This window comes from Bubalus kerabau, chromosome 11 (assembly GCF_029407905.1).
Source record: "Bubalus kerabau isolate K-KA32 ecotype Philippines breed swamp buffalo chromosome 11, PCC_UOA_SB_1v2, whole genome shotgun sequence".
NCBI lineage: Eukaryota > Metazoa > Chordata > Mammalia > Artiodactyla > Bovidae > Bubalus > Bubalus kerabau.
The window spans coordinates 74715198-74738936 of record NC_073634.1 but is presented as its reverse complement, the minus strand read 5'-3'; the positions used below and the strand labels follow the sequence as shown (position 1 = coordinate 74738936).

At 40.5% G+C, this 23739-nt stretch overlaps 2 protein-coding genes, 1 long non-coding RNA gene and 1 other non-coding gene across 4 annotated transcripts in view; 1 reads left to right on the top strand and 3 right to left on the bottom strand.

Annotated features, from left to right (window-relative positions):
• RBKS (ribokinase) overlaps positions 1–23739 on the bottom strand; it is a 95787-nt gene that overhangs the window by 53329 nt on the left and 18719 nt on the right. Inside the window, exon 2 of the mRNA XM_055540636.1 lies at positions 11580–11712. Coding sequence (XP_055396611.1) covers positions 11580–11712 — 133 coding nt within the window. The remainder of the gene's footprint in view (positions 1–11579; positions 11713–23739) is intronic.
• The window catches only part of BABAM2 (BRISC and BRCA1 A complex member 2), a 470493-nt gene continuing 450288 nt past the window's right edge, over positions 3535–23739 (top strand). Inside the window, exon 1 of the mRNA XM_055540626.1 lies at positions 3535–3725. Within this exon, the coding sequence (XP_055396601.1) occupies positions 3604–3725 (122 nt within the window). The 5' untranslated portion in view covers positions 3535–3603. The remainder of the gene's footprint in view (positions 3726–23739) is intronic.
• On the bottom strand, positions 4312–5441 carry LOC129623335 (uncharacterized). Its single transcript, XR_008700492.1, has 2 exons — positions 4729–5441; positions 4312–4676 (listed from the first exon to the last, which is right to left on the bottom strand). It is a non-coding gene; the product is annotated as an uncharacterized LOC129623335 (long non-coding RNA).
• On the bottom strand, positions 4934–5056 carry LOC129623926 (small nucleolar RNA SNORA40). The gene has a single exon (XR_008700675.1). It is a non-coding gene; the product is annotated as a small nucleolar RNA SNORA40 (small nucleolar RNA).

Genomic DNA, 23739 nt, shown 5'->3' with positions numbered 1-23739 from the left:
GCAAACCACTTCAGTATTCTTGCCTTGAGAACTCCATGAACAGGCAGAAAGATATGACACTGAAAGATGAACTCCTCAGGTCGGTAGGTGCCCAATATACTACTGGAGAAGAGTGAAGAAATGACTCCAGAAAGAATGAAAAGATGGAGCCAAAGCAAAAACAACACCCAGTTGTGGATGTGACTGGTGATGGAAGTAAAGTCAGATGCCGTGAAGAACAATATTGCATAGGAACCTGAAATGTTAGGTCCATGAATCAAGGTAAATTGGAAGTGGTCAAACAGGAGATGGCAAGAGTGAACATCGACATTTTAGGAATCAGTGAACTAAAATGGACTGGAATGGGTGAATTTAACTCAGATGACCATTATATCTACTACTGTGGGCAAGACTCCCTTAGAAGAAATGGAGTAGCCATCATGGTCAACAAAAGAGTCTGAAATGCAGTACTTGGATGCAATCTCAAAAACGACAGAATGATCTCAGTTCGTTTCCAAGGCAAACCATTCAATATCACAGTAATCCAAGTCTATGCCCTGACCAGGAATGCTGAAGAAGCTGAAGTTGAATGGTTCTATGAAGACCTACAAGATCTTCTAGAACTAACACCCAAAAAAGATGTCCTTTTCATTATAGGGGACTGGAATGGAAAAGTAGGAAATCAAGAAATACTTGGAGTAACAGGAAAATTTGGCCTTGGAGTACAGAATGAAGCAGGGCAAAGGCTAATAGAGTTTTGTCAAGAGAACACATTGGTCATAGCAAACACCCTCTTCCAACAACACAAGAGAAGACTCCACACATGTACATCACCAGATGGTCAATACTGAATCAGATTGATTATATTATTTGCAGCCAAAGATGGAGAAGCTCTATACAGTCAGGAGAAACAAGAGCAGGAGCTGTCTGTGGCTCAGATCATGAACTCCTTATTGCCAAATTCAGACTTAAATTGAAGAAAGTGGGGAAAACCACTAGACCATTCAGGTATGACCTTAATCAAATCCCTTACGATTATACAGTGGAAGTGACAAATAGATTCAAGGGATTATATCTCATACAGTGCCTGAAGAACTATGGATGGAGGTTCATGACATTGTACATGAGACAGTGATCAAGACCATCCCCAAGGAAAAGAAATGCAAAAAGGCAAAATGGTTGTCTAAGGAGGTCTTATAAATAGCTGAGAAAAGAAGAGAAGCTAAAGGCAAAGGAGAAAAGTAAAGATATACCCATTTGAATGCAGAGTTCCAAAGAACAGCATGGAGATATAAGAAAGCCTTCCTCAGTGATCAATGCAAATAAATAGAGGAAAACAATAGAATGGGAAAGACTAGAGATCTCTTCAAGAAAATTAGAGATACCAAGGGAATATTTCATGCAAAGATGAGCACAATAAAGGACAGAAATGGCATGGACCTAACAGAAGCAGAAGATATTAAGAAGAGATGGCAGGAATACACAGAAGAACTATACAAAGATCTTCATGACCCAGATAACCATGATGGTGTGATCACTCACCTACAGCCAGACATCCTGGAATGAGAAGTCAAGTGGGGCTTAGAAAGCATCACTACAAACAAAGCTAGTGGAGGTTATGGAATTCCAGTTGAGCTATTTCAAATCCTAAAAGGTGATGGTGTTAAAGTTAAGTGCTGCACTCAATATGCCAGTAAATTTGGAAAACTCAGCAGTGGCCACAGGACTGGAAAAGGTCAGTTTTCATTCCAATCCCAAAGAAAGGCAATGCCAAAGAATGTTCAAACTACTGCACAATTGCACTCATCTCACACTGCAGCAAACTAATGCTTTAAAATTCTCTAAGCCAGGCCTCAACAGTATGTAAACCATGAACTTCCAGATGTTCAGGCTGGATTAGAAAAGGCAGAGGAACCAGAGATCAAATTGCCAACATCTGTTGCATCATTGAAAAAGCAAGAGAGTTCCAGAAGAACATCTATTTCTGCTTTACTGACTATGCCAAAGACTTTGATTGTGTGGGTTGCAACAAACTGTGAAAATTCTTCAGACCACCTTACCTGCCTCCTGATAAATCTGTATGCAGGTCAAGAAGCAACAGTTAGAATCAGACATGGAACAACAGACTGGTTCCAAACTGGGAAAAGAATGCATCAAGGCTGTATATTGTCACCCTGCTTATTTAACTTATATGCACAGTACATCATGTGAAATGTTGGGCTGGATGAAGTACAAGCTGGAATCAAGATTGCCGGAAGAAATATCAATAACCTCAGATATGCAGATGACACCACCTTTATGGCAGAAAGTGAAGAACTGAAGAACCTCTTGCTGAAAGTGAAAGAGGAGAGTGAAAGAGTTGGCTTGAAACTCAACATTCAGAAAACTAAGATCATGGCATCCAGTCCCATCACTTCATGGCAATAGATGAGGAAACAATGGAAACAATGACAGACTTTATTTTGGGGGGCTCCAAAATCACTGCAGATGATGACTGCAGCCATGAAGTTAAAAGACTCTTGCTACTTGGGAAAAAAGCTATGACCAACCTAGATAGCATATTAAAAAGCAGAGATATTACTTTGCCAACAAAGGTCTATCTAGTCAAAGCTATGGTTTTTCCAGTAGTCATGTATGGATGTGAGAGTTGGACTATAAAGAAGGCTGAGTGCCGAAGAATTGATGCTTTTGAACTGTGGTGTTGGAGAAGACTCTTGCGAGTCCCTTGGACTGCAAGGAGATCAAACCAGTCAATCCTAAAGGAAATGAACCCTGAATATTCATTGGAAGGACTGATGCTGAAGCTGAAGCTCCAATACTTCGGCCACCTGATGTGAAGAACTGACTCGTTGGAAAAGACCCTGATGCTGGTAAAGATTAAAGGCAGGAGGAGAAGGGGACAACAGAGGATGAGGTGGTTGGATGGCATCACCGACTGGATGGACATGAGTTTGAGTAAAGTCTGGGAATTGGTGATGAACAGGGCAGCCTGGCGTGCTGCAGTCCACGGGGTCACAAAGAGTCAGACATGACTGAGTGACTGAATTGAACTGAACCAGAAGTCAGAGGAATAGAAGCCAAGTAAAGGAGTCATTCATTGCCCACCACTGAGAGCTAAGTGAAAGTACCTTGAAATCCACAGTGAATGCTACAAGGGCAAGGCCCCTGGAATAATGACAGTTACAAAGGAATCCTCATGGGTATTGTTGGAGGCTTTCCCATTTTCCCTTCACACTTTGGCTGTCAAATGTGTGAAAACTTTAAATGTTCCATGAGGCAAAATGGCACTTGTGTGAATCAGGGCATCTGGAACTGAATTTCAGTTTTGTTATTATCCTAATTAAAAGGCTTTGCAGTTTGCTGTAAACTGTTCCACCTGAGCCAGGCTGTAGGGTGGGACTTGTATGAGTTATCTCAGGCAGGTAGGAAACCAAGATTTCTCAGCCTGAGGATGCCCAGGTTACACCCCAGACCAATTAAATCAGCCCCCGTGGCAGGCGGGACAGTGGCAAGGTCCCCAGGTGATTACAATGTGTGTAATCACTGAGAGCTAACCTCCAGTCAAGGCTGCTGATTGCATGGTTAGAGCTGGGAGAGTGTCCGGAAAGCTGTGTCTGAGTGGAAATGAAGAGGGGGAGCATAGTCTTGCTTGGTTTCCATTGGGAAGTCAGCTCAGTGGGAGCCTGGAGGGACCTGCAGAATCTTCTGGGGGCAAGGGGCCCATCAGGGTCCAACACTGCATCAAGGTACTGTAAAATCTGAGCTTTCTTTGGCTTGTGTTTGCTGACTCCAGACTGATTTTGACGTGGCCCAGGCTTGCTTCCCCTTGCTTCTATTTCTCCGAAACTCATAGTTGGCAAAACAGTAGGATTTCTGTTTTTCAGAGTGGTCAGTAGAGGCACTCCTAACTTGAGTGGTCAGTGTTTGTATTAAAAACATGCTGCGAGTACAATATATTTATGCCTATTTCCTTGCCTTCTACTTACAAGAACTAAGAAGTCCTTTCGTCTCTCCTCTACCTAACCAAACCTCACCTGTTTTTTAAGCATCAACTTAAGGCTTACCTTCTCGATTCTAGCCCTTGATATTCCTTTCATTTCCAGAACTCCTACAGCATTCCTCATGGATACCCTATAATTAAACACTTAATTGAATACCATCTTATCATGTTTGCCCAAACAGTCTTGAAGTCTAGTCTTCCTAAAAGCTTACTGGAGACTCTAGCTTAGCATATATTTATCCCTCCCCCAGTCCTGTGCACTAAAGGTGTTCTGTAAATATTTGATCATCTTAATTGCTTGTCAGTTCATTTTCCTTGAATCTAGCTTATCATTCTTTTTTTTTTTTTTTCTGCACAAAGGTTTCTTTTTATTCATAACATAGACAAAGTTATTTAAGTCAATAAATTTTTAAGGATTTTTCACACGTCCTGATTCTTTCCACTGCCAATCACCATAGCTCCTCCAAGGTTGTCATCTTCAAGGTAGCCCTTTCAAAAAGTTCTGCTCAATCCACAGCTGTGATGCCACAGTTTTAGTTGGGCCTCTTAGATCTTCAGTGGAGTTCACTTCAAAGTTTGCCACCTGTAATCTTCAAGATCCAATATCCTCAAGAAGTTTACTATAGGATCCTGTTTAGGGTCAGGAGATGGGATCTGTCTAGTTCAAAAACTTACCAAGTTCAAATCATATTAATTCCTAAGTTATCACACCCTAAAACTTGACACAGATCATTGGGATATGCCAATACCTAAAGCATTAGACATATCTTTGCAAAATCCAGACACTGTATTCCGAAGATAAAAGCCTAAAAAAAGGAGGCCATCTTTGTTTGTTTTATGTCAACATTAAAACTGAGTACTAGGATCAATATACCTGGTAATTTAGAAGCTTATTTAGCTTTACAGCCCTGGAAGCAATCTTTATGCTCATCAATACACATCCATTTTATGGATCATGTTCCTTCTTATCTGTATCAAAACTCATACTGAACAATGAGTTGTGGGTTGCAAAAGAGGATTTACTTTCGCACTTGTCTGTAGCTTATCATTCTTAAAGGGACATAATTTACAGGCATCTAGACTATGATGGTTATGGCTACAGAAAGCTTCTAGCCAAGGTTTTGCTTAGATCAGCCTTCTTAAAGGCCCCCTCACATTCTCTTGATTGCAGCACTGAAATACTTTTGGGAAGAAAGACTCTGGGAAAACCACATAGTCTGAGGTAGCCTGTGTCAGGCTGTTGCAGGTGAGAGAAGCCAAGTCAGCAGCAACTAGGGATAACCACTCACACGTAAGCCAAGGCAACTTACGGAACGCCAGGTGCTCTTCAGGAAATCCCAGGTTTCAGCCCTACCTGAACATTGTAGAATGGAACTTTCTGCAATCATGAAATGTTCTATATCTATGCTGCCCAATACAGACACTTGAAAATGTAGCCAGCATGACTGAGGAACTCAATTTTTTTTATTTTTAATTGAAGGATAATTACAATATTGTGTTGGTTTCTGCCATACATCAAAATGGATCAGCTATAGATATACACACATCCAATCCCTCTGGAGCCTCCCTCCCACCTCCCTCCCCATCCCACCCTAGTAGGTTGTCACAGGGCCCTGGTTTGAGTTCCCTGAGTCATACAGCAAATTCCCACTGGCTATCTACTTTACAAATGTTAGTGGTTATGTTTCCATGCTACGCTCTCCATTTGTCCCAGCCCCTCTTTCCTACCCTCTGTCCCCCGTGTCCAGAAGTCTGTTCTCTTACGTTTGCATCTCCATTGCTGCCCTGCAAACAGGTTCATCAGTACCATCTTTCTAGACTCCATATATAAGTGTTAATATACAATATTTGTTTTTCTCTTTCTGATGAAGAACTCAATTTTTTATTTCACTTGAATTACGTTGAAATATAAATAGCCACATGTGGCCAGTGGCTAGTGTAATGGACAGTGTGGCCGTGGAGAGACGTGAATTAGGATCATGGAAAAGTAAAGGGCCGGACTGTGTTGGAAACAAGAGCAGTTCCTCATGCTGAGGGCACCGAGGTGCTTCCTTCACTCCGAGGACTGGAAAGATCTCTCTGCATCGAGGGAGAGCCACTCAGCGGCTTCCACAGTCCAGAACTATGACCGGTGCTGAGAAGAGTAACTGCAGTTAGTACGGTCATGATAACCAACATTGTCAAATGGGTGAGGAATGATGGGCTGCTTGGAATCCTTGAATGGCAGAAAATATCTAGTAATTCCACCCATCAACATATACTTGAGGTAAATGAAACAGGGGACCAAGATAGCATACCCAGGGACACATGAAATGATCTATACTGCTAAAAAAATCACATGTATTAAAACAGGTTCCTGAGTTTCAAAGTTAGAATACATGAAGATACAATTAACAGTAAATCTAAGTTGAACATAATTTAATCTTTGTGATTCAAGAGATTTTGTGGCTTTTCAGTGCCTGAGGGTCACAATGAGCAGCATGTTGAAGAGGCTATAGGCTGCATTTGTTGTCACATAACAAAACTCAGCAGTTGCTTTTTTTGGAGGAAAACCCTCCTGGTAATTTTATAACTTGTCATTTGTGGCTTTATCATAAAAGATGAAAGAAGAATACATAAAATTCCAGTTTATGCTGTCTGGTTGTTCAAATCCTAGATAAATGGGTGTTTACCTTACTGAATGACGGCTTTTAACATGCAAAGTTAATGTTTCAGTCTCCATTATCAGGCCTGCTTATCTGAGAGTGGTGGTGGGTTTGTGGTAATCCAACTGTTTCTTCCATTCTTCCTGTATGAGGCATATTGGTTAGGGTCATAGGATCCTAGTGTTTGAACATGCATTTCTATCAATACAGCCAACTAGTTTTAGCTAGTCATCTTTCAACAGAGTTCAGAAAAGAGATTTCACTTCATTATGTATGTATGTATGTATGTAAAGGCCTGGTGACTAGTTTTTGATCTTTGAAGATTAAAATCTCAGTGCACAATCAGTGGATTGTCCCACAGTAATCTAACATAGAGGGCTTTCCAGGTGGCACTAGTGGTCAAGAACCCGCCTGCCAATCCAGAAGACTTATGTAAGAGACTCAGGTTTGATCCCTGGGTCAGAAGATCCCCTGGAGGAGGGCATGGCTACCCACTCCAGTATTCTTGCCTGGAGAATCCCATGGACAGAGGAGCCTGGTGGGCTACAGCCCATAGGGTTGCAAAGAGTTGGGACATGGCTGAAGCAACTTAGCACACGATCTAACATTTAGAAGGGTACTTTTATGGCTAACGTGATGGATACATTGCTTTTCAAGTTTTTTGTGGTGAAGGATCAGGTTTCTGTTTAATTTTTTTCCCTTTTTTTCATTTTCTATACATTATAGACTAATAATTTTTAAAATACAACAGTAAAATAAAAATACAAGTCATATAAAATACAAGGCCTAATTTATTATTGTTATATTCAGCAGCTATAAAGGTACCTTCAGATTGCTGAAAATGCTCCTGCTTACTCTCAAGTTTCTGTACTGTCCTGATCAGTGACAGTTTGCCCTGAGGAGCAGATTTTGAGTGGAACTGCTCTAACATACTGCCTCTGTCACAGACCTTTATGCCTTTAAAAAATTAAAAAAAAATTTTATATTGGAGCACAGTTGATGTTCTGTGGGAGAGGGCGAGGGTGGGATGATTTGGGAGAACGGCATTGAAACATGTATAATATCATATGTGAAACAAATCGCCAGACCAGGCTCGATGCATGATACAGGATGCTTGGGGCTGGTGCACTGGGATGACCCAGAGGGATGGTATGGGGAGGGAGGTGGGAGGGGGGTTCAGGATGGGGAACACGTGTACACCCGTGGCGGATTCATGTTGATGTATGGCAAAACCAATACAATATTGTATTTAGCCTCCAATTAAAATAAATAAATTTATATTAAAAAAATGTTGTGTTAAGTTTTAGGTGTACAGCAAAGTGGTTCAGTGTATACACATACATGTGTCTATTCTTCAAATTCTTTTCCCATTTAGGTTATTACAGAATATTAAGCAGAGTTCCCTGTGCTGCACAGTAGGTCCTTGTTGGTTATCCATTTTAAATATAGTAGTGTGCATATGAATCTGACCATTCTTAAGAGAAAATAGATGCTTGCTTATATGACAGTTTAGACTATCCCACTGTGTGAAGGAGGGGAGACCAGGTAATTTTGTGAAGGTCCTCCCAGTTTGCTGATTAGCTGTGTGGGCTGTCAGGGTCCACACCTGCTCATGGCTTCTTTCTACCCTCACGGGAAACAAGGACCCTGGGCTTATGCTGGGTCACTGAACCTTGAGCTGTTTATGCTATCATGGTCCTTCTAAGCTGCCGGTTTTTGATATTTAGAAATAACTTCCTTCTAACGTTTGGCTTCAGTGAAATGGAGGAGGAGGAAATACTTAATTTGGGTGAGGTCCGATGCAATGTGTCCTAACAGGCTCTTTGCCCTGCCAAGTAGACCTTCATTTTCTATATCTGCCTGAATTTTTAATGTTAAAACATCACCTCCAATTATGCTTGGACCATGACCTTGGCTCATGACTCAGTTAAGTACTGACTGCACAGCTCTTAACTTCTGGAAGTGTTTCATTACACATGCATCACTGTACACATGTTGATGGACTCTTGTTTAGCAGCCCTCATCACAGCTGAAAGACATTTCTCCTGAGTTCAGTGCAAGATGTTGTACCTGTATCATCAAACAGTGTTCCTTCATCAGAGCTCGAATCTGAGCTTACTGCAAGGCAGTAGTAGATAGGTTAATGTTGCTAAGAAAGCCATAGAACATTTTCTACCTGTTTTTCTTTTGCTTCATCTATTCATTTTTATCTTGAGTAATTTAATGATTTTGGTTTTCTACTTGGAATTTGTTATCTTTAAGAAATGGAGAAGGCAATGGCAACCCACTCCAGTACTCTTGCCTGGAAAATCCCATGGACGGAGGAGCCTGGTAGGCTGCAGTCCATTGGGTCGTGAAGAGTTGGACACGACTGAGCGACTTCACTTTCACTTTTCACTTTCATGCATTGGAGAAGGAAATGGCAACCCACTCCAGTGTTCTTGCCTTGAGAATCCCAGGGACGGGGGAGCCTGGTGGGCTGCCGTCTCTGGGGTCGCACAGAGTTGGACACGACTGAAGTGACGCAGCAGCAGCAGCAGCATAAGGCAGTTAGGTTAATTTGCTCGATAAAAATATACCTCACAATTGAATGAAATATTATGATTAATGGTTAACAATAACTCTAATTACAAAGATATTTTATTTTTAAGAAGCCTAAGAATATGATGCACTTTGTTTAAGCTTAAATAAATCTATATCTAAAGGTGCCTCAGGGTATCTAAGCAAAGTAAACTTGTACAGGTTTTAGATGAGGCCATGTTTCCATGTCCTTTCAGTACAGATAATCAGGGTAAATTTTCACTGTGGGGCTAAACCACAGACGACTAGATCAGGCACTGTAGACATAAAGAACTTTCAGAATTGTACAGGTGCTCACATAGCCATCACACACATACCAGAATAAAACAAACAGCACAGCTGTTTAATCAACCTCCTTACTGGAGCACTTCCCAAAATACAGCCCTCTGTCTTCTATTCTGCTCACCTCCACTCCTATGGTTTCATGATTCATTTCCCAAGTTCAATTCCACAATTCAAATATTTCTATTTTGCATTTCTCTTTGCCTCAATGTTCAACAGACCTAAAATAAAACCAACCTCAAAATCATTGAGTTGGGTGACATTGCAGGGGACATCCATTTTTGACTTTAATGGGCTACAGGAATGGCTTTTATAAAGCTTCCAACAGGGGGTTCTCTAACTCTCCTTTCACATCTCCAACTCTAGGGGACTCCCCTCTGCCCAGGGCACCCATTTTTGGTACCTTGCTTCCAATACCAGTACTAATTCTCTGTCCAGGTTTCCCAGCCAGGAAATGATACCATCTTCTTTTCACTTCCCAAGCCCTGCTTAAAGCCTGCACCATCTGATTGTTCACCAAACCCCCATTTCTAATCAGGTATAGGATGGGTCAGGCCTAATACTTTTAATCAGCTCCTTCTCCCAGTCCCATAATTCTTAGCACATAATAGGTCATCAATAATTAATTGCTAATTGATATTTTAAAAATATTAAGAGCTCAACCTTAGCAAGTGAAGGTTTCTTAATTTGAATTTTGTGCTTCATGTGATGTTTTTGACCAAATAGCCAGGTGAGAATTATATCATCAATTAGAATAAAGATACAGTTCCTTAGCAGATGAAGTGATAATTGTAGAGTTTATACATCATTTAAAGACTCCTGTGGAGAGAAAAGTGCTGTATATAATGGGAAATGACATTTCAGAGAAATTTTGGTAAAATCTACCCAGCTCACAGGAGAGAGATTATTCCTTTAAATTTCTCATGTTTTTCTTATCTTCTACTGTGCAGACCCTAGCTAGCTTTCCTAAAGCAAATAAATGATTTTCCCCGTTATACCAATAACAAATACAAATAACGGGAATTTTTCCTGTTATACCAATAAAATTTCATTAAAGATGCAAAAATTGAAACTTTGGCAGCCAATTTTGTTTTATTTTCAAATAATTTCAGTATAATGGATAGAAACAAGATTTCCATACTTTACATGTCTTTTCTTAACATACCTGAAAACAGAACTAAAGATCAGTTATGTGCAGTTCATTAAGGCCCAGATTCCTTTCTGATCTGAGATATAGCATTAGAAGGAAACAGCTTAGAGGTGAGGCAACCACCAGTTATTAGACCAAGTTTCCAAAAGCCATGCTGCTGGAGTGAAACTTGCTAAAAACAAGATGATTCATGCTGTTGTTTAGAAGCTGGACCACAGGAACCTGTCAGAGTAGACTAATTCCCCTCACTTCTCACACTCCAGTTATAAAACCTGTTAAATTCAGGGAATGCAGCATTAAGTTATTTGAGGACTGCTACTTCCCAGAGGATTCAGTGAGGTAGAAATTAATACAAAGGACAAGGAAGATTACTCTCTCCTATTTAAATCTTTAAAAACAATGAGCCTCTCAAAGGCTCACACAGATACTTAAACATGCATGTACATGTACTTGTTTATAGCGGCACTGTTCACAATAGCCAAAAGGTGGGAACAGCCCATCAACAGATACATGGATAACTGGTATATACAATGGAATATTATTCAGCCACAAAAGGAATAAAAGTACTGATACATGCTATAAGGTAGATGAACCTTGAAAACATTATGCTCAGTAAAAGAAGCCAGACACAAAATGTCACATATCATATGATTCCATTTATAGGAAATATCCAGAATAGATAAATCCATAGAGACAGAAGGCAGATTGGTGGTTGCCAGGGGCTGAGAGGAGGGGGAATGGGGAGAAACTGCTTAATGGGTAAGGAGTTTTACTTTGAAATGATGGAAATGTTCTGGAACTAGATAGATATGGTGGTTGTATAACACTGTGAATATACTAAATGCCACTGAATTGCTCATTTTAAATAGTTTATAAAAAAACGAGCTCATGTCTTAACCAGGTTCTTGCCTCTAGAACCCTCTTCACTGTACTTTGTTCTTACCTTGCACACCATGGATGTCTTTGCTCCAAGCCTAGCAGCTTGGACGCACTGGTTGGCACCTTTCCCTCCAAAGCCAATAAAAAACTTATGTCCATGGATGGTTTCTCCAGTTTTTGGCAGACGAGAAGTAAGGCTATAATTTAAAAGAAAAAGAGGGGGGAAAAGCACATTGGAAACTGCAGTCAATTTGAGTTTTTCAGAAGACAGAGGCAAGTTTATCTGATGGAGCCCTGGTCTTAGCAGCCAGAACTGCAAGCAGGAGCAAGAAGGATTCTCTTTTCCTTAAAGATAATATTCAGTAGTTTGTATCACTATCAAGAAGTCATCTGTTTGACAAAATTCCTCACTCTCACACCACTGTAGCTCTACTTCACAGCACAACTCTTAGCGTCTGTACTGCATCAGGGTTGTTCATGGGTGCCTCTGTTTTCCTTCTCGTGGAACTCTAAGAGGGAAGTAACTTCATATTCTCCCTTCCCAAGGCCCAGCACAGAACTTTATTCACAGTGGGACTTGAAAAATGGGACCAAGTTAATGTGTTCTGTACAGGTCTATCTAGTCACTTACGAGAAGGAGGAAGTGTGCTATAATTCTGGTAACCATGTGTAAGGCCTAAGGAGAAGAAGGAAGTTGCAAATCCAGGCATGAAACAGTCTTATTTGTTTCCTTGGGGGTGGGGTGGAAGTAGGGTATTTAGATGGCAGGATTAGGTTTTAGTCCTAGTCCACCTTGTATACCATCCATTTCATGCACTGACTCAAAAAGAGCATTAATCAAAAAAAAAAAAAAGGATTCTAAAGATCTTAGTTTACAATTTTTACTATAGAAAATTCCAAACATAAAACTATAGAAAATGTTATAGTGACTTCCCCCAGCCCCATGTACCTATCACCCAGATTTGATTATTGTCAACTCAAAGCCAATCTTTTTTCAGTTTGTACCTTCACTGACGTCTCCAAGTGCTAAGGAATTTTACTGACATGTTACTGCCTAGTGAGGATAGTATTAAGTGAGGCAGAAAGAGTAAAAGACTTTCTCTAGGATAACATTAAAGATGTAAGATGTGAGGAAACAGTACCTTTGAAGAATAGACAACTTTAAAAGGAGAAAGAGTTCTGGGTATAGGGACAAATGGAGAAGATGGACTCCAGCAGCATGAGGACTGCTCAACTGGCCACAAAGAAGTGGGCCAAGGGCTGTGCGTGTGTGTGTGCTAGGTCGCTTTAGTCATGTCCAACTCTTTGCGACGCTATGGACCGTAGCCCAACAGGCTCCTCTGTCCGTGGGGTTCTCCAGGCAAGAATATTGGAGTGGGTTGCCATGCTCTCTTCCAGGGGATCTTTATACCCCAGGGATTGAACCTGGGTCTCCTATATTAGCAGGTGGATCCTTTACCACGAGGGCCTGGAGCCAGTGGAGAGATAGCAGGCATTAACTAGCTTTAGACAAGAAAGAAAGGCCAAGAGATAAGTCCACAATAAGTCAACTGAGAACCTACTCTGCTTTAGCAGGTTAGAAATTTATATTCATTTCCCACATAGGCTGCAATCTAACAGAAGACAGTATCTTACTGTATTAGAGTAACAGAACAGTGCCAATTCCTACAGGTCCCTAACAGCCTATTTGCAATGACTGATGCCAGGAACACATGATCATGTCAATAAAAACCAAGTTTGACCTGTGAACCTCCCTTATGAAGTTATAAAAGTCTCAATAAATTGGGCTAAAACATTGCTCGGTTCCCTAGCAATGCCCTGTCAAATATGGTTATTTGAGATTCAAAAGAGATTCATCAATAATTTGAAAACATCCCACTCTACTCCTCCCCTTTTCAATTCTATTTTTATCTTGGATTCTAAATGCATTTATAGTACCGATGGAAAAAATATACATCTACAAGGTTCACTTCTGAAAAAGGTACTCAATCAAGAGAAAAATGCTCTTAATGTAATGTTATTATCCTGTCATTTAATTTAGCAATGACAAGTGATGATGAGAGTTTGATTTGCATCAGAAATCTTAAGCACTTTAGGATTCTGTTATGAACAGGCAATGATGAGTAATCTGTGTGATTGAGTAACTGTGTGAATTCTTGGCTTATTGATGCTGCTACAAACAACATTCATAACAACCTTAAGAAGAAAAAAGTATCCAATGTGGCTAAAAACAGGCCGAAATAACTTAATTAGTAAGACTGTCACTAAATAAACTTATGACTTCCACTATATTTATACTTAGATCTGGGTCACAATTCACTGGTTTGAATTAAGTGTATTTTTTATTATCAACTGTGGGAAATCATGAAAAACATATCACCAGATTATTATTGGGATGTACGTGTTTGTGGGGGAGGAGTGAAGTCAAGGGTACAGCATGTATGTGTTTGACGTGGGAGCAGATGGCTGAGATTTAAACTCATTTCTAAACAACTTATATTAACACAAGCACTGTACTGATTTAGCCATCACTTAAATTTCTCACTCCTTTGGAATGCTCCTATTTTCTTTCCTGTCTGCATCTCTGTTCTACTCTTATCTCTTCCTCCCCTCAGTTGTCGCCTTTTCCAGTACGAGGACAGGGACCAATGTCTGTACCATCTTATCCCCATTTGCTGACTGGATGAACCTTTGTAAGAGTCTCCTCTTGTCTCTGAAGAGCAGCAGAACATGCCACCCCAAAATATGACTGTAGGAGTTGAGGACATGCCACTGCAAAATGTGCTGCTTTGGCATATTATCTGGAGTTGTGGGTACTTGAAAACCAGCAGATGCAGGGACAGGTTTGCTCTGAACTCCCTTATAGGAACTCAGCTGTCATCAATCCCCTTCCTGGAGTTTGATCAACCAGATGGGATGACTCTTGTCACAGGAAAGGAGAAGAGAAGTCAATACCATGCCTAGACAGCCTTTCTTGCAGACTATCACACCTCTCATCTATTTTTCTAAGGGCCATCAGTTCAGTTCAGTTCAGTTCAGTCGTTCAGTCATGTCCGACTCTGCGACCCCATGAACCGCAGCACGCCAGGCCTCCCTGTCCATCACCAACCCCAGGAGTCCACCCAAACCCATGTCTATTGAGTTGGTGATACCATCCAACCATTTCATCCTCTATCGTCTCCTTCTCCTCCTGCCCTCAATCTTTACCAGCATCAGGGTCTTTTCAAATGAGTCAGCTCTTTGCATCAAGTGGCCAGAGTACTGGAGTTTCAGCTTCAACATCAGTCCTTCCAATGAACACCCAGGACTGCCATCAATCTGTTCTAAAAATCATTTACTCTCCCCTAAGGGTTCTACCAGGCTTCCCAGGTGGCTCAGTGGTAAAGAATACACCTGTCAATGTAGGAGACATGGGTTTGATCTCTGGTCCATGAAGATCCCCTGGAGGAGGAAATGGCAACCCATTCCAGTATTCTTGCCTGGAAAATTCCATGGACAGAGGAGCCTGGTGTCCTACAGTCCATGGGGTTGCAAAAGAGTCAGACATGATGTAGACTAAAAACAATGAAGAGACCTACCACTCCCCTCTCCCTTCCCTATTAAGATGTTATTTAATCCCAAATTCTTGTGGATTCATTTCTTCCCCTGGATATCTCCCATGTATATCTGAGGGATACATGTTACTACATTTCTGTTTTCCTCTTGCTAATCTGTCTTTCATTACAGGGGTCTCAGTCAAGAACTGAGAAAGGTAGAGGGAAGGTGGTTATTTCCTCCCCTACATCTCTTTTCCATGTCTCCCTTGTAGGGCATCCTTTGTTTCTTATTTGAAGATGTGGAGGTGTTGATAAATGGGGAAGAGGAGGCTGGGATGACTGTTCAATTGTCTGGCAATTACAATTCCATGTTTTACAAGACCTTGTCCACTGCATTCCCAATATCAGCAGCATTCCTTTTCTATTAATATAAGCAAGAACTGTAACTATCGTTCTTACGTTCAGACATTAAGTCAACAAATGTTAAATCAGTGTTTTCCAATGAACTTCTTACAGGGGCAAAATCAGCTTGCTGACAATAAGACAAAATCTAACCATGATGCAAGTAACAGAGGCGTGAAAAAACATGTTACAGAATAAGATTAGTATAACCTGATTCATGTTTCTTAAAAGGAAAAAGATACTATGTATATATCCTCTTATGATATGCAAGTGTATAGAAAATGAAATGTTAATGACAGATATCCATGAGAAAGATGGGAGTGGGGAAAGTACATGGAAATGTATGTACCAAGCATATCTTTGTGTTTTATGGGAAGCCGCTTGTAACTATTTTAGATTTATCTGGCCTCCCTGCATCCCAGCACCAGTTGGCTTCTTGCAGGTGCAACCTAACAGAGCCTTGCCTTGGGTGACCCTCTCACCATTTCAGGGTTTCTGTTTCTGTTCTGGCTGTCCTGCAGGACAGAGAAATCTGTTAAAATACATCAAGTATCTTGGTATAGACACTTCTGCTTCTTGGCTTCACTTTCTCTGGATCTTGCTTCCTGGATTATAGTCCAGCATAGAGGATGTGCACTCAAGCCTTTGTCTTATGGATCTGCTTTCTGCTGAACCCAGAGTAAGGCAGTTTATTGCTGATTTATTATTTTTTAAAAGTGAATGAGTTAAAGAGTGGAAAGTGGACTGGAGAGCAACTAGAAAATTAGTTATAAATGGGCAGAAGAATTTCTGAATTAAAGATCCTAATTTACTTTGAATTAGGTTTTTCTATCTTTTTCTTTTCTTTATTAAAGCCATGAAGTTAAGGTCAGGTTCATGAAAGAACCTGCACAAAGTACTGTCCTCTGTATGAAAGCATCACCATGATTCTTCCCAATTCAAACATGAGCTCTCAGTAGGGTGTCAAAGACTGTACTCAAATAAATACTCAGAGGAAAAAAAAAAGGAAGTAGTACTGGTAGAAATATGGGCATCCCAGGTTGCTCAGTGGTAAATAATCTGCCTGCCAATGTAGGAGACTGGGGTTCAATTCCTGGATGGGGAATATTCTCTGGAGGAGGAAATGGCAACCCACTCCAGTATTCTTGCCTAGAGAATCCATGGGCAGAGCAGCCTGGCAGGCTACAGTCTGCAGAGTCAGAGTTGGACACGACTGAGCATACACTGGTAGAAATACACTGTTGCTACCATTTTAATTTTTAAATAGTATAAATTTCTGAATGAAGGAGAAAACCAGATATAAGAAATATATTTGAATTTAAAACAAATCTGTAGCTTTAAAATGTCATGATATTTCAAATTTGGACAGAAGGAAGAACCAATAAATGTTTAGAGGTGGCCCCCCAGTCTCCTGGGCCATGAGAGGCCATGCAGTTAGAGCTTAGTTGTACAAGGCAGGAGGCCTGAGCCACTCACAGACTGCATTACCTTTGACAGCTTTTCCCTCTTTGAACCAGATTCTTCTCTTGCAAAACAGGTTTAATAATACTTGTCAACTCCTTAAATGCCTGGGTTTTGTACTCTGAGTTATTTCACTGACAGGTATTATCAGAACAACTTATCAATTGCTTTTAACTTCTTGACAATGACGTCCCTGTTAAAGATTCTCACAGATGATTCATATTGAAGGAAGGAATGACCTGGTGAAACACGGATGAGAAGTGTTTTGACCAAAGAGGTCACACTGATACTGACTCCAGCCAAAAGTCAAAGGATGTGCTGCTTTTTGGCTTTTGAATTCCATCCTTTCTTCTTTCAGGCTGCAAGCTTCTGACACATGGTACACCCCTGTAATGGGGGATTGTACCATTCGTTTTTACTCAGTTAACATTCATTATGCTCATTTATTATTCCTACAGCCTGTATTTTTCACCCATATCTATTCTTCTCAGCATTTGTGTATGTCACATTTACAAGCATAAGAGTAATTCCCAAACCAAGCTGGTGACAGCTATTTCTACCCTTGTAAAAAGAACTTAGCCTCAAAACTAAAACTTCATTTTGTGGAGCCTAACCCTACATTTTCAGACATATACTTAAGGTTTATTTAAGGAAATGAAACATGAATTAGGCTTTAAATGCGTCTTAACTGATTTCCATTTCTAACTCTTTTCCTGGCTAAACAAGCCTGTGGCTAAAAAGTCATTTTGTCTGAAGATACAGCTACTCTTGAATCAATATAGATAAACAATATTCTAGTCAGAAGTGGCCAGCCTTTCAGCATGTCATATACCTGACCCTTATTTATTTAAATTTTGCTTATGTGTGAAAAAGCATGCTAGTCATTGGAAGAGCTAGTAAAGCTTGAGCATGTTATGGTCTTCTTCCGTGTTATGGTCTTCCATGGCATTTCATTCACTACTGTGCTCAAGTGTTACCTCCTCGGAGGGGCCTTCCCAGACCACCTTACAGGTGAGATACCTGTACCTAACTGAATTTTTGTGAAGTATTCATTCATTCATTCTGATAAGAAGCACTAAGTTTTTGAACCAGATCCAGGCTTTTAATTACTCATAATTGTGTTAGTTCTCTGTGTACCAATGCCCCATGGGGTGAGGTGATGAGAGAAACCTTTAAATAATGAATTTTGGGAGCTGATGCAGGACAACCACCACAGCTGCTGCTCCTCCTGCCCTCTAGAGTGGGATGGGCAGAGAGCAAGGGTGGGAGGGAGGGATGGCGAAGAACATGACCTACTGACCTTTGCTCTGCACTGTGAACCAATCCTCTTAGGCGAAAGGAGGGGGAGGTCTCTAGCTTTATAACCCCAAGAATGTAAATAAATGTATCCAAGGAAAAGTCTAAATCTCTCCAGAGGTCTCTGACTTTTAGGCTTTGTTTGGCATTCAAAAACATTCTTTAATCCAAGTGCCAACAGACTTTCTCAGAAAGTCCTGATCGCACAGCAACGTGAAAACATTTATGGAGAACTGCTTCCCAACAATTTTCTTCATAGCAACACCACTGCCCAACATTACAGCACTCATTTCTGTCCTCTTGCCCTAGTTTATTCAGGATTAATTGTACTCTATTTCTTCTTCACTATACTTCCCGGGTGGCTCAGTGGTAAAGAATCCGCATGCCAATGCAGGAGACACAGAAGACCTGAGTTCAGTCCCTGTGTTGGGAAGACCCGCTAGAGAAGGAAATGGCAACCCACTCCAGTATTCTTACCTGGAGAATTCCATGGACAGAGGAGCCTGGTGGGCTACAGTCCATGGAGTCACAAAGAATCAGACAAGATTGAGGGAGTAACAGTGATGTGTTATTGACTCTCTTTTTCTATTTTTAAAAGTGACTGATCTACGATTTACAATATGCACTTTAACTTGGTTTATTTCCCAATGTTACTACTTTACTTATAAATGTAATTTACAGTAGTATTCTTCCATTTTCCCTTCTTAACCTTTGTGCTATTCTTGGCATACATTTTACTTCGACATGATATAAACCTTACAATATTGTGTTATTTTTATTTAAGTTGTCAGCTGCCTTTTAAAGAAATGAAGAAATGAAGAAAATAACTCTTTGCATTTACCCAAAGATTTACCACTCCTGGGGCTTTTCATGCCTTTGAGTGCATCTGAATTTCCGTCCAGTATTATTTTAGTTTCCCCTGAAGAACTTCCTTCAGTATTTACTGTAGTGCAGGTTTCTACTAAGAAATTCTCTTGGCTATTGTTTTTGTCTTTATTTCCCCATCATATTTGAAGGATATAGAATTTTATGTTGACAGTTTATTTTCCCAGTACTTGAAAGATTTCTTTTTTTTTCTGGTTTGTATTGTTTCCCACAAGAAGTCTGCAATCAATTTTTGTTCCCCTTATGTAATGTGTATTTTTCCCTCTGGATACTTTTAGGAGTTTCTGTTTATAATTGGTTTGTAGGAATTTGATTACACAGTGTCCTTTGCTATGGTTTATATTGTTTATTCTTCTTGGGGTTCATTGAAATTCTTAGATCTATGTGTTTATAATTTTTATAACGTGAAAAAAATTCAGTCATTATTTCTTCAAATATTTTTTGTGCCTCTCCCACTATGTTTTTCTTCTTAGATTCCATTTACATATACGATACACTGCTTGTCTCACATCACAGAAGCTTGTGCATTTTGCTCAGTCGTTTTTTCCCCTCTATGTTTCAGTTTAGATAATCTCTATTTTGTCTTCGAGCACAGTGATCCTTTCTTCCATAATGTCTACTCTGCTGATAAACCCCTTCAGTGAATTTTTCATTTCAGATATTGCATCTTTCATTTCTTAGACCTCCATTTGCTTCCTTTATACATCTTCCACTTTTCTCCTCACTATATTCATGTTCCTCTTTAAATCACTGAGCATATTTATAAGGGCTCTTTTATAATCCCTTTCTGCTAATTCCATTATCCTTGTTGTTTCTGTGTTGGTTTTGACTTTTATTTCTTGGTTATGCATAACATTTTCGTGATCCTTTGCCATGTCCAGTGACTTTTGCCTGAATGATGAAGATTGCAACTACTGTATCAATGAGTATCTTAATTTTGTTGTATTTTTCCAAAGGGTTGAACTTTGTTTTTCCAGGCAGCTAAGTTGTGAGTCTGTTTGTTCCTTTGAGGATTGTTTTTAAGAGTTGTTACACTGAGTATCAGATCAGATCAGATCAGATCAGTTGCTCAGTCGTGTCCGACTCTTTGCGACCCCATGAATCGCAGCACACCAGGCCTCCCTGTCCATCACCAACTCCCAGAGTTCACCCAGACTCACGTCCATTGAGTCAGTGATGCCATCCAGCCATCTCATCCTCTGTCGTCCCCTTCTCCTCCTGCCCCCAATCCCTCCCAGCATCAGAGTCTTTTCCAATGAGTCAACTCTTCGCATCAGGTGGCCAAAGTACTGGAGTTTCAGCTTTAGCATCATTCCTTCCAAAGAAATCCCAGGGCTAATCTCCTTCAGAATGGACTGGTTGGATCTCCTTGCAGTCCAAGGGACTCCCAAGAGTCTTCTCCAACACCACAGTTCAAAAGCATCAATTCTTCGGCGCTAAGCCTTCTTCACAGTCCAACTCTCGCATCCATACATGACCACAGGAAAAACCATAGCCTTGACTAGACGAACCTTTGTTGGCAAAGTAATGTCTCTGCTTTTGAATATGCTATCTAGGTTGGTCATAACTTTCCTTCCAAGGAGTAAGCGTCTTTTAATTTCATGGCTGCAGTCACCATCTGTAGTGATTTTGGAGCCCAGAAAAATAAAGTCTGACACTGTTTCCACTGCTTCCCCATCTATTTCCCATGAAGTGATGGGACCGGATGCCATGATCTTCATTTTCTGAATGTTGAGCTTTAAGCCAACTTTTTCACTCTCCACTTTCACTTTCATCAAGAGGCTTTTTAGTTCCTCTTCACTTTCTGCCATAAGGGTGGTGTCATCCACATATCTGAGGTTATTGATATTTTTCCCAGCAATCTTGATTCCAGCTTGTGTTTCTTCCAGTCCAGCATTTCTCATGATGTACTCTGCATATAAGTTAAATAAGCAGGGTGACAATATACAGCCTTCACGTACTCCTTTTCCTATTTGGAACCAGTGTGTTGTTCCATGTCCAGTTCTAACTGTTGCTTCCTGACCTGCATACAAATTTCTCAAGAGGCAGATCAGGTGGTCTGGTATTCCCATCTCTTTCAGAATTTTCCACAGTTTATTGTGATCCACACAAAGGCTTTGGCAAGAGTAGCCTTTACTTCAGGACAAGTTGACCCCTTTTACTAAATCCAATAAATGGTCCTTATTGGGTCTCTACTGAATGCTCCAGGGGTTCAACAATGTCTCTGGCTGGACAGAACTCAACACCTCCCATTCCTGTATAATCTCTGGGACATGTTCAGTTTGCAGCTCTCCAGTAGGAGCCCAGTTTTGTGGCATTTCTTTTTTTTAAACATTTATTTGGCTGTGCCAGGTTTTAGTTGTGGCACATAGCATCCTTAGTTGGGATGTGTGGGATCTAGTTCTCTGATCAGGGATCAAACCTGTGCTCCCTGCATTGGGAGCACAGTGTCTTAGGCACTGGACCACCAAGGAAGTCCCCAGTTTTGTTGAGTTTCTATGTATGTCCATTGAGCATTTAGTAATAAAATCAAAGGGACTCCTATGCAGATTTCTGGACCTTTCTCTGGTTAATTTCCTCCTTCCCAGTATGTGTTGCCATAAATTCTAGCCACTGTAGTCTTCCTAAATTATAAACTCAGTTTTCTCAGCTCATGAGAAAATGCCACCATGCTTTCCTTGAACTCCTCCTCTTTGTGCCATGGTTGGTAACGTGCTTCCAGGGCTCACCCTATTTGTTTCCTTAGTCTTCTGGATAATACTCCTGTTTGTCCAGTATCAGAAACAGTTGCTTCATAGGTTCTGTCCCATTTTCTAGTGGTTTATAGTGGTAAGATAAGTCTAGTATTAGTTATTCTAATACGGCCAGAAGTAAATATTTTTGAACGAATGGTCTGTACCTTAAAAGGTGCTTAGATAGTTCTTCCAATGTAAACTGACTCCTCTTCCAATAGAGGACCGAGTACAGAAGGCACCAGGAGAGGCACACAGGTCAAAGTATTAAAAACTTTAAAGTACCAGCTAATGTCAACTATTCCTATTCATATATGTGTGTGTGTGTGTGTGTGTGTGTGTGTGTATATATATATATATATATATATATATGTATATGTATGTGTATATATATACAGACACATATATATGGCTTGCGCCTGCAAATGCCAGAGACATAAGAGATGCAGGCTTGATCCCTGGGTCGGGAAGATCCCCTGGAGGAGGAGATGGCAACCCACTCCAGTATTATTGCCTGGAGAATCCCTTGGACAGAGGAGCCTGGTGGGCTACAGTCCAGAGTCGCAAAGAGTTGGACACTACTAATGTGACTGAGCACACACACAAACAACATACATACATAGCTCCTTACTCCCAGCTGGGAAAAGTCCTGGAGAAAGAAGAAAAGCTTGGATAGGTAGGTGCAGAATGAGCTAATTTTGGAACTACAAGGTGCAAGAGGAGAGGGCAGGAGAAATACATATATGTGTATATGAGAGATCAGTGAGGGGGGACTGGACAAGATAGGATAGCAGAAAGGTATGTAGGATGAGGAAAGAACTATTGAGGCCAAAGCATTTATCAAAGTTCCTGATGAAAATGTTTTAATTCTTTGAAGAAGACAAGCAAAGTATGATAGTGACAAAGAACTATAAAACCAATATTTTATTTTCTATTTTGCCAGTTAATTATAGTACATTTTAAATTTCAAAATGACTTCTGTCACCACCATTGTAATTATCTGTAGGCTACTTCTTGCCATCTGCTGGTGTGTATGCTAAGTCACTTCATTCGTGTCTGACTCTTTGTGACCCTGTGGACTGTCGCTCTCCAGGCTCCTCTGTCCATGGGATTCTCCGGGCAAGAATACTGGAGGGGGTTGCCATTTCCTTCTCCAGGGCATCTTAACCCAAGGATTGAACCCATGTCTGCTGGGGCTCCTGCATTGAAGGCAGATTCTTGACCGCTAAGCCACCATTGTTGACCGTCTCCTATGACTCCTGCATTGGCAGGTGGGTTCTTTACCACTAGTGCCACCTGGGAAGTCCAGCTGTTAGGTGGATGAGCCTAAATTATAATTCCGGACTTAGAAATCCACTGCCATGGTCTTTAAACCACTCAATACTACTTTTTTTCACAATCAACTTTCAATTTTTTAAAATGAAAACTTAAAAAAACTACTCTCTTAGCAATATAGTATTATTTCCTATAGTCACCCTGTTACACTACATCCTTACAACTTTTTTATAATGGGCAGTTTGTTCCTTTTGAGCCCAGACCCATTTTACCCACCCCCGAACCCCACCTCTGGCAACCAATAGTCAATTCTTTGTATGTATCTTAGTTTTTAAATTAAAAAAAAATTTTTTTAAAGATCCCACGTATAAGTGATATCTATTTATATTGTTGCAAATTGTAATTTTTTTCTTATGGCTGAATAATATCCCATTGTATATATGTATAACCACATTTTCTTTAACTGTTCATACATCAGTGGGCCCTTAGGTTGTTAGTTCTATTTTTAATTTTTTGAGGAACCTCCATTCTGTTTTTCAGAGTGGCTGCACCAATTTACATTCCCACCAACAGTGCACAATGGTTCCCTTTTCTCCAATGCTTATTTCTTGTCTTTTGATAATGGCCACTCTAACAG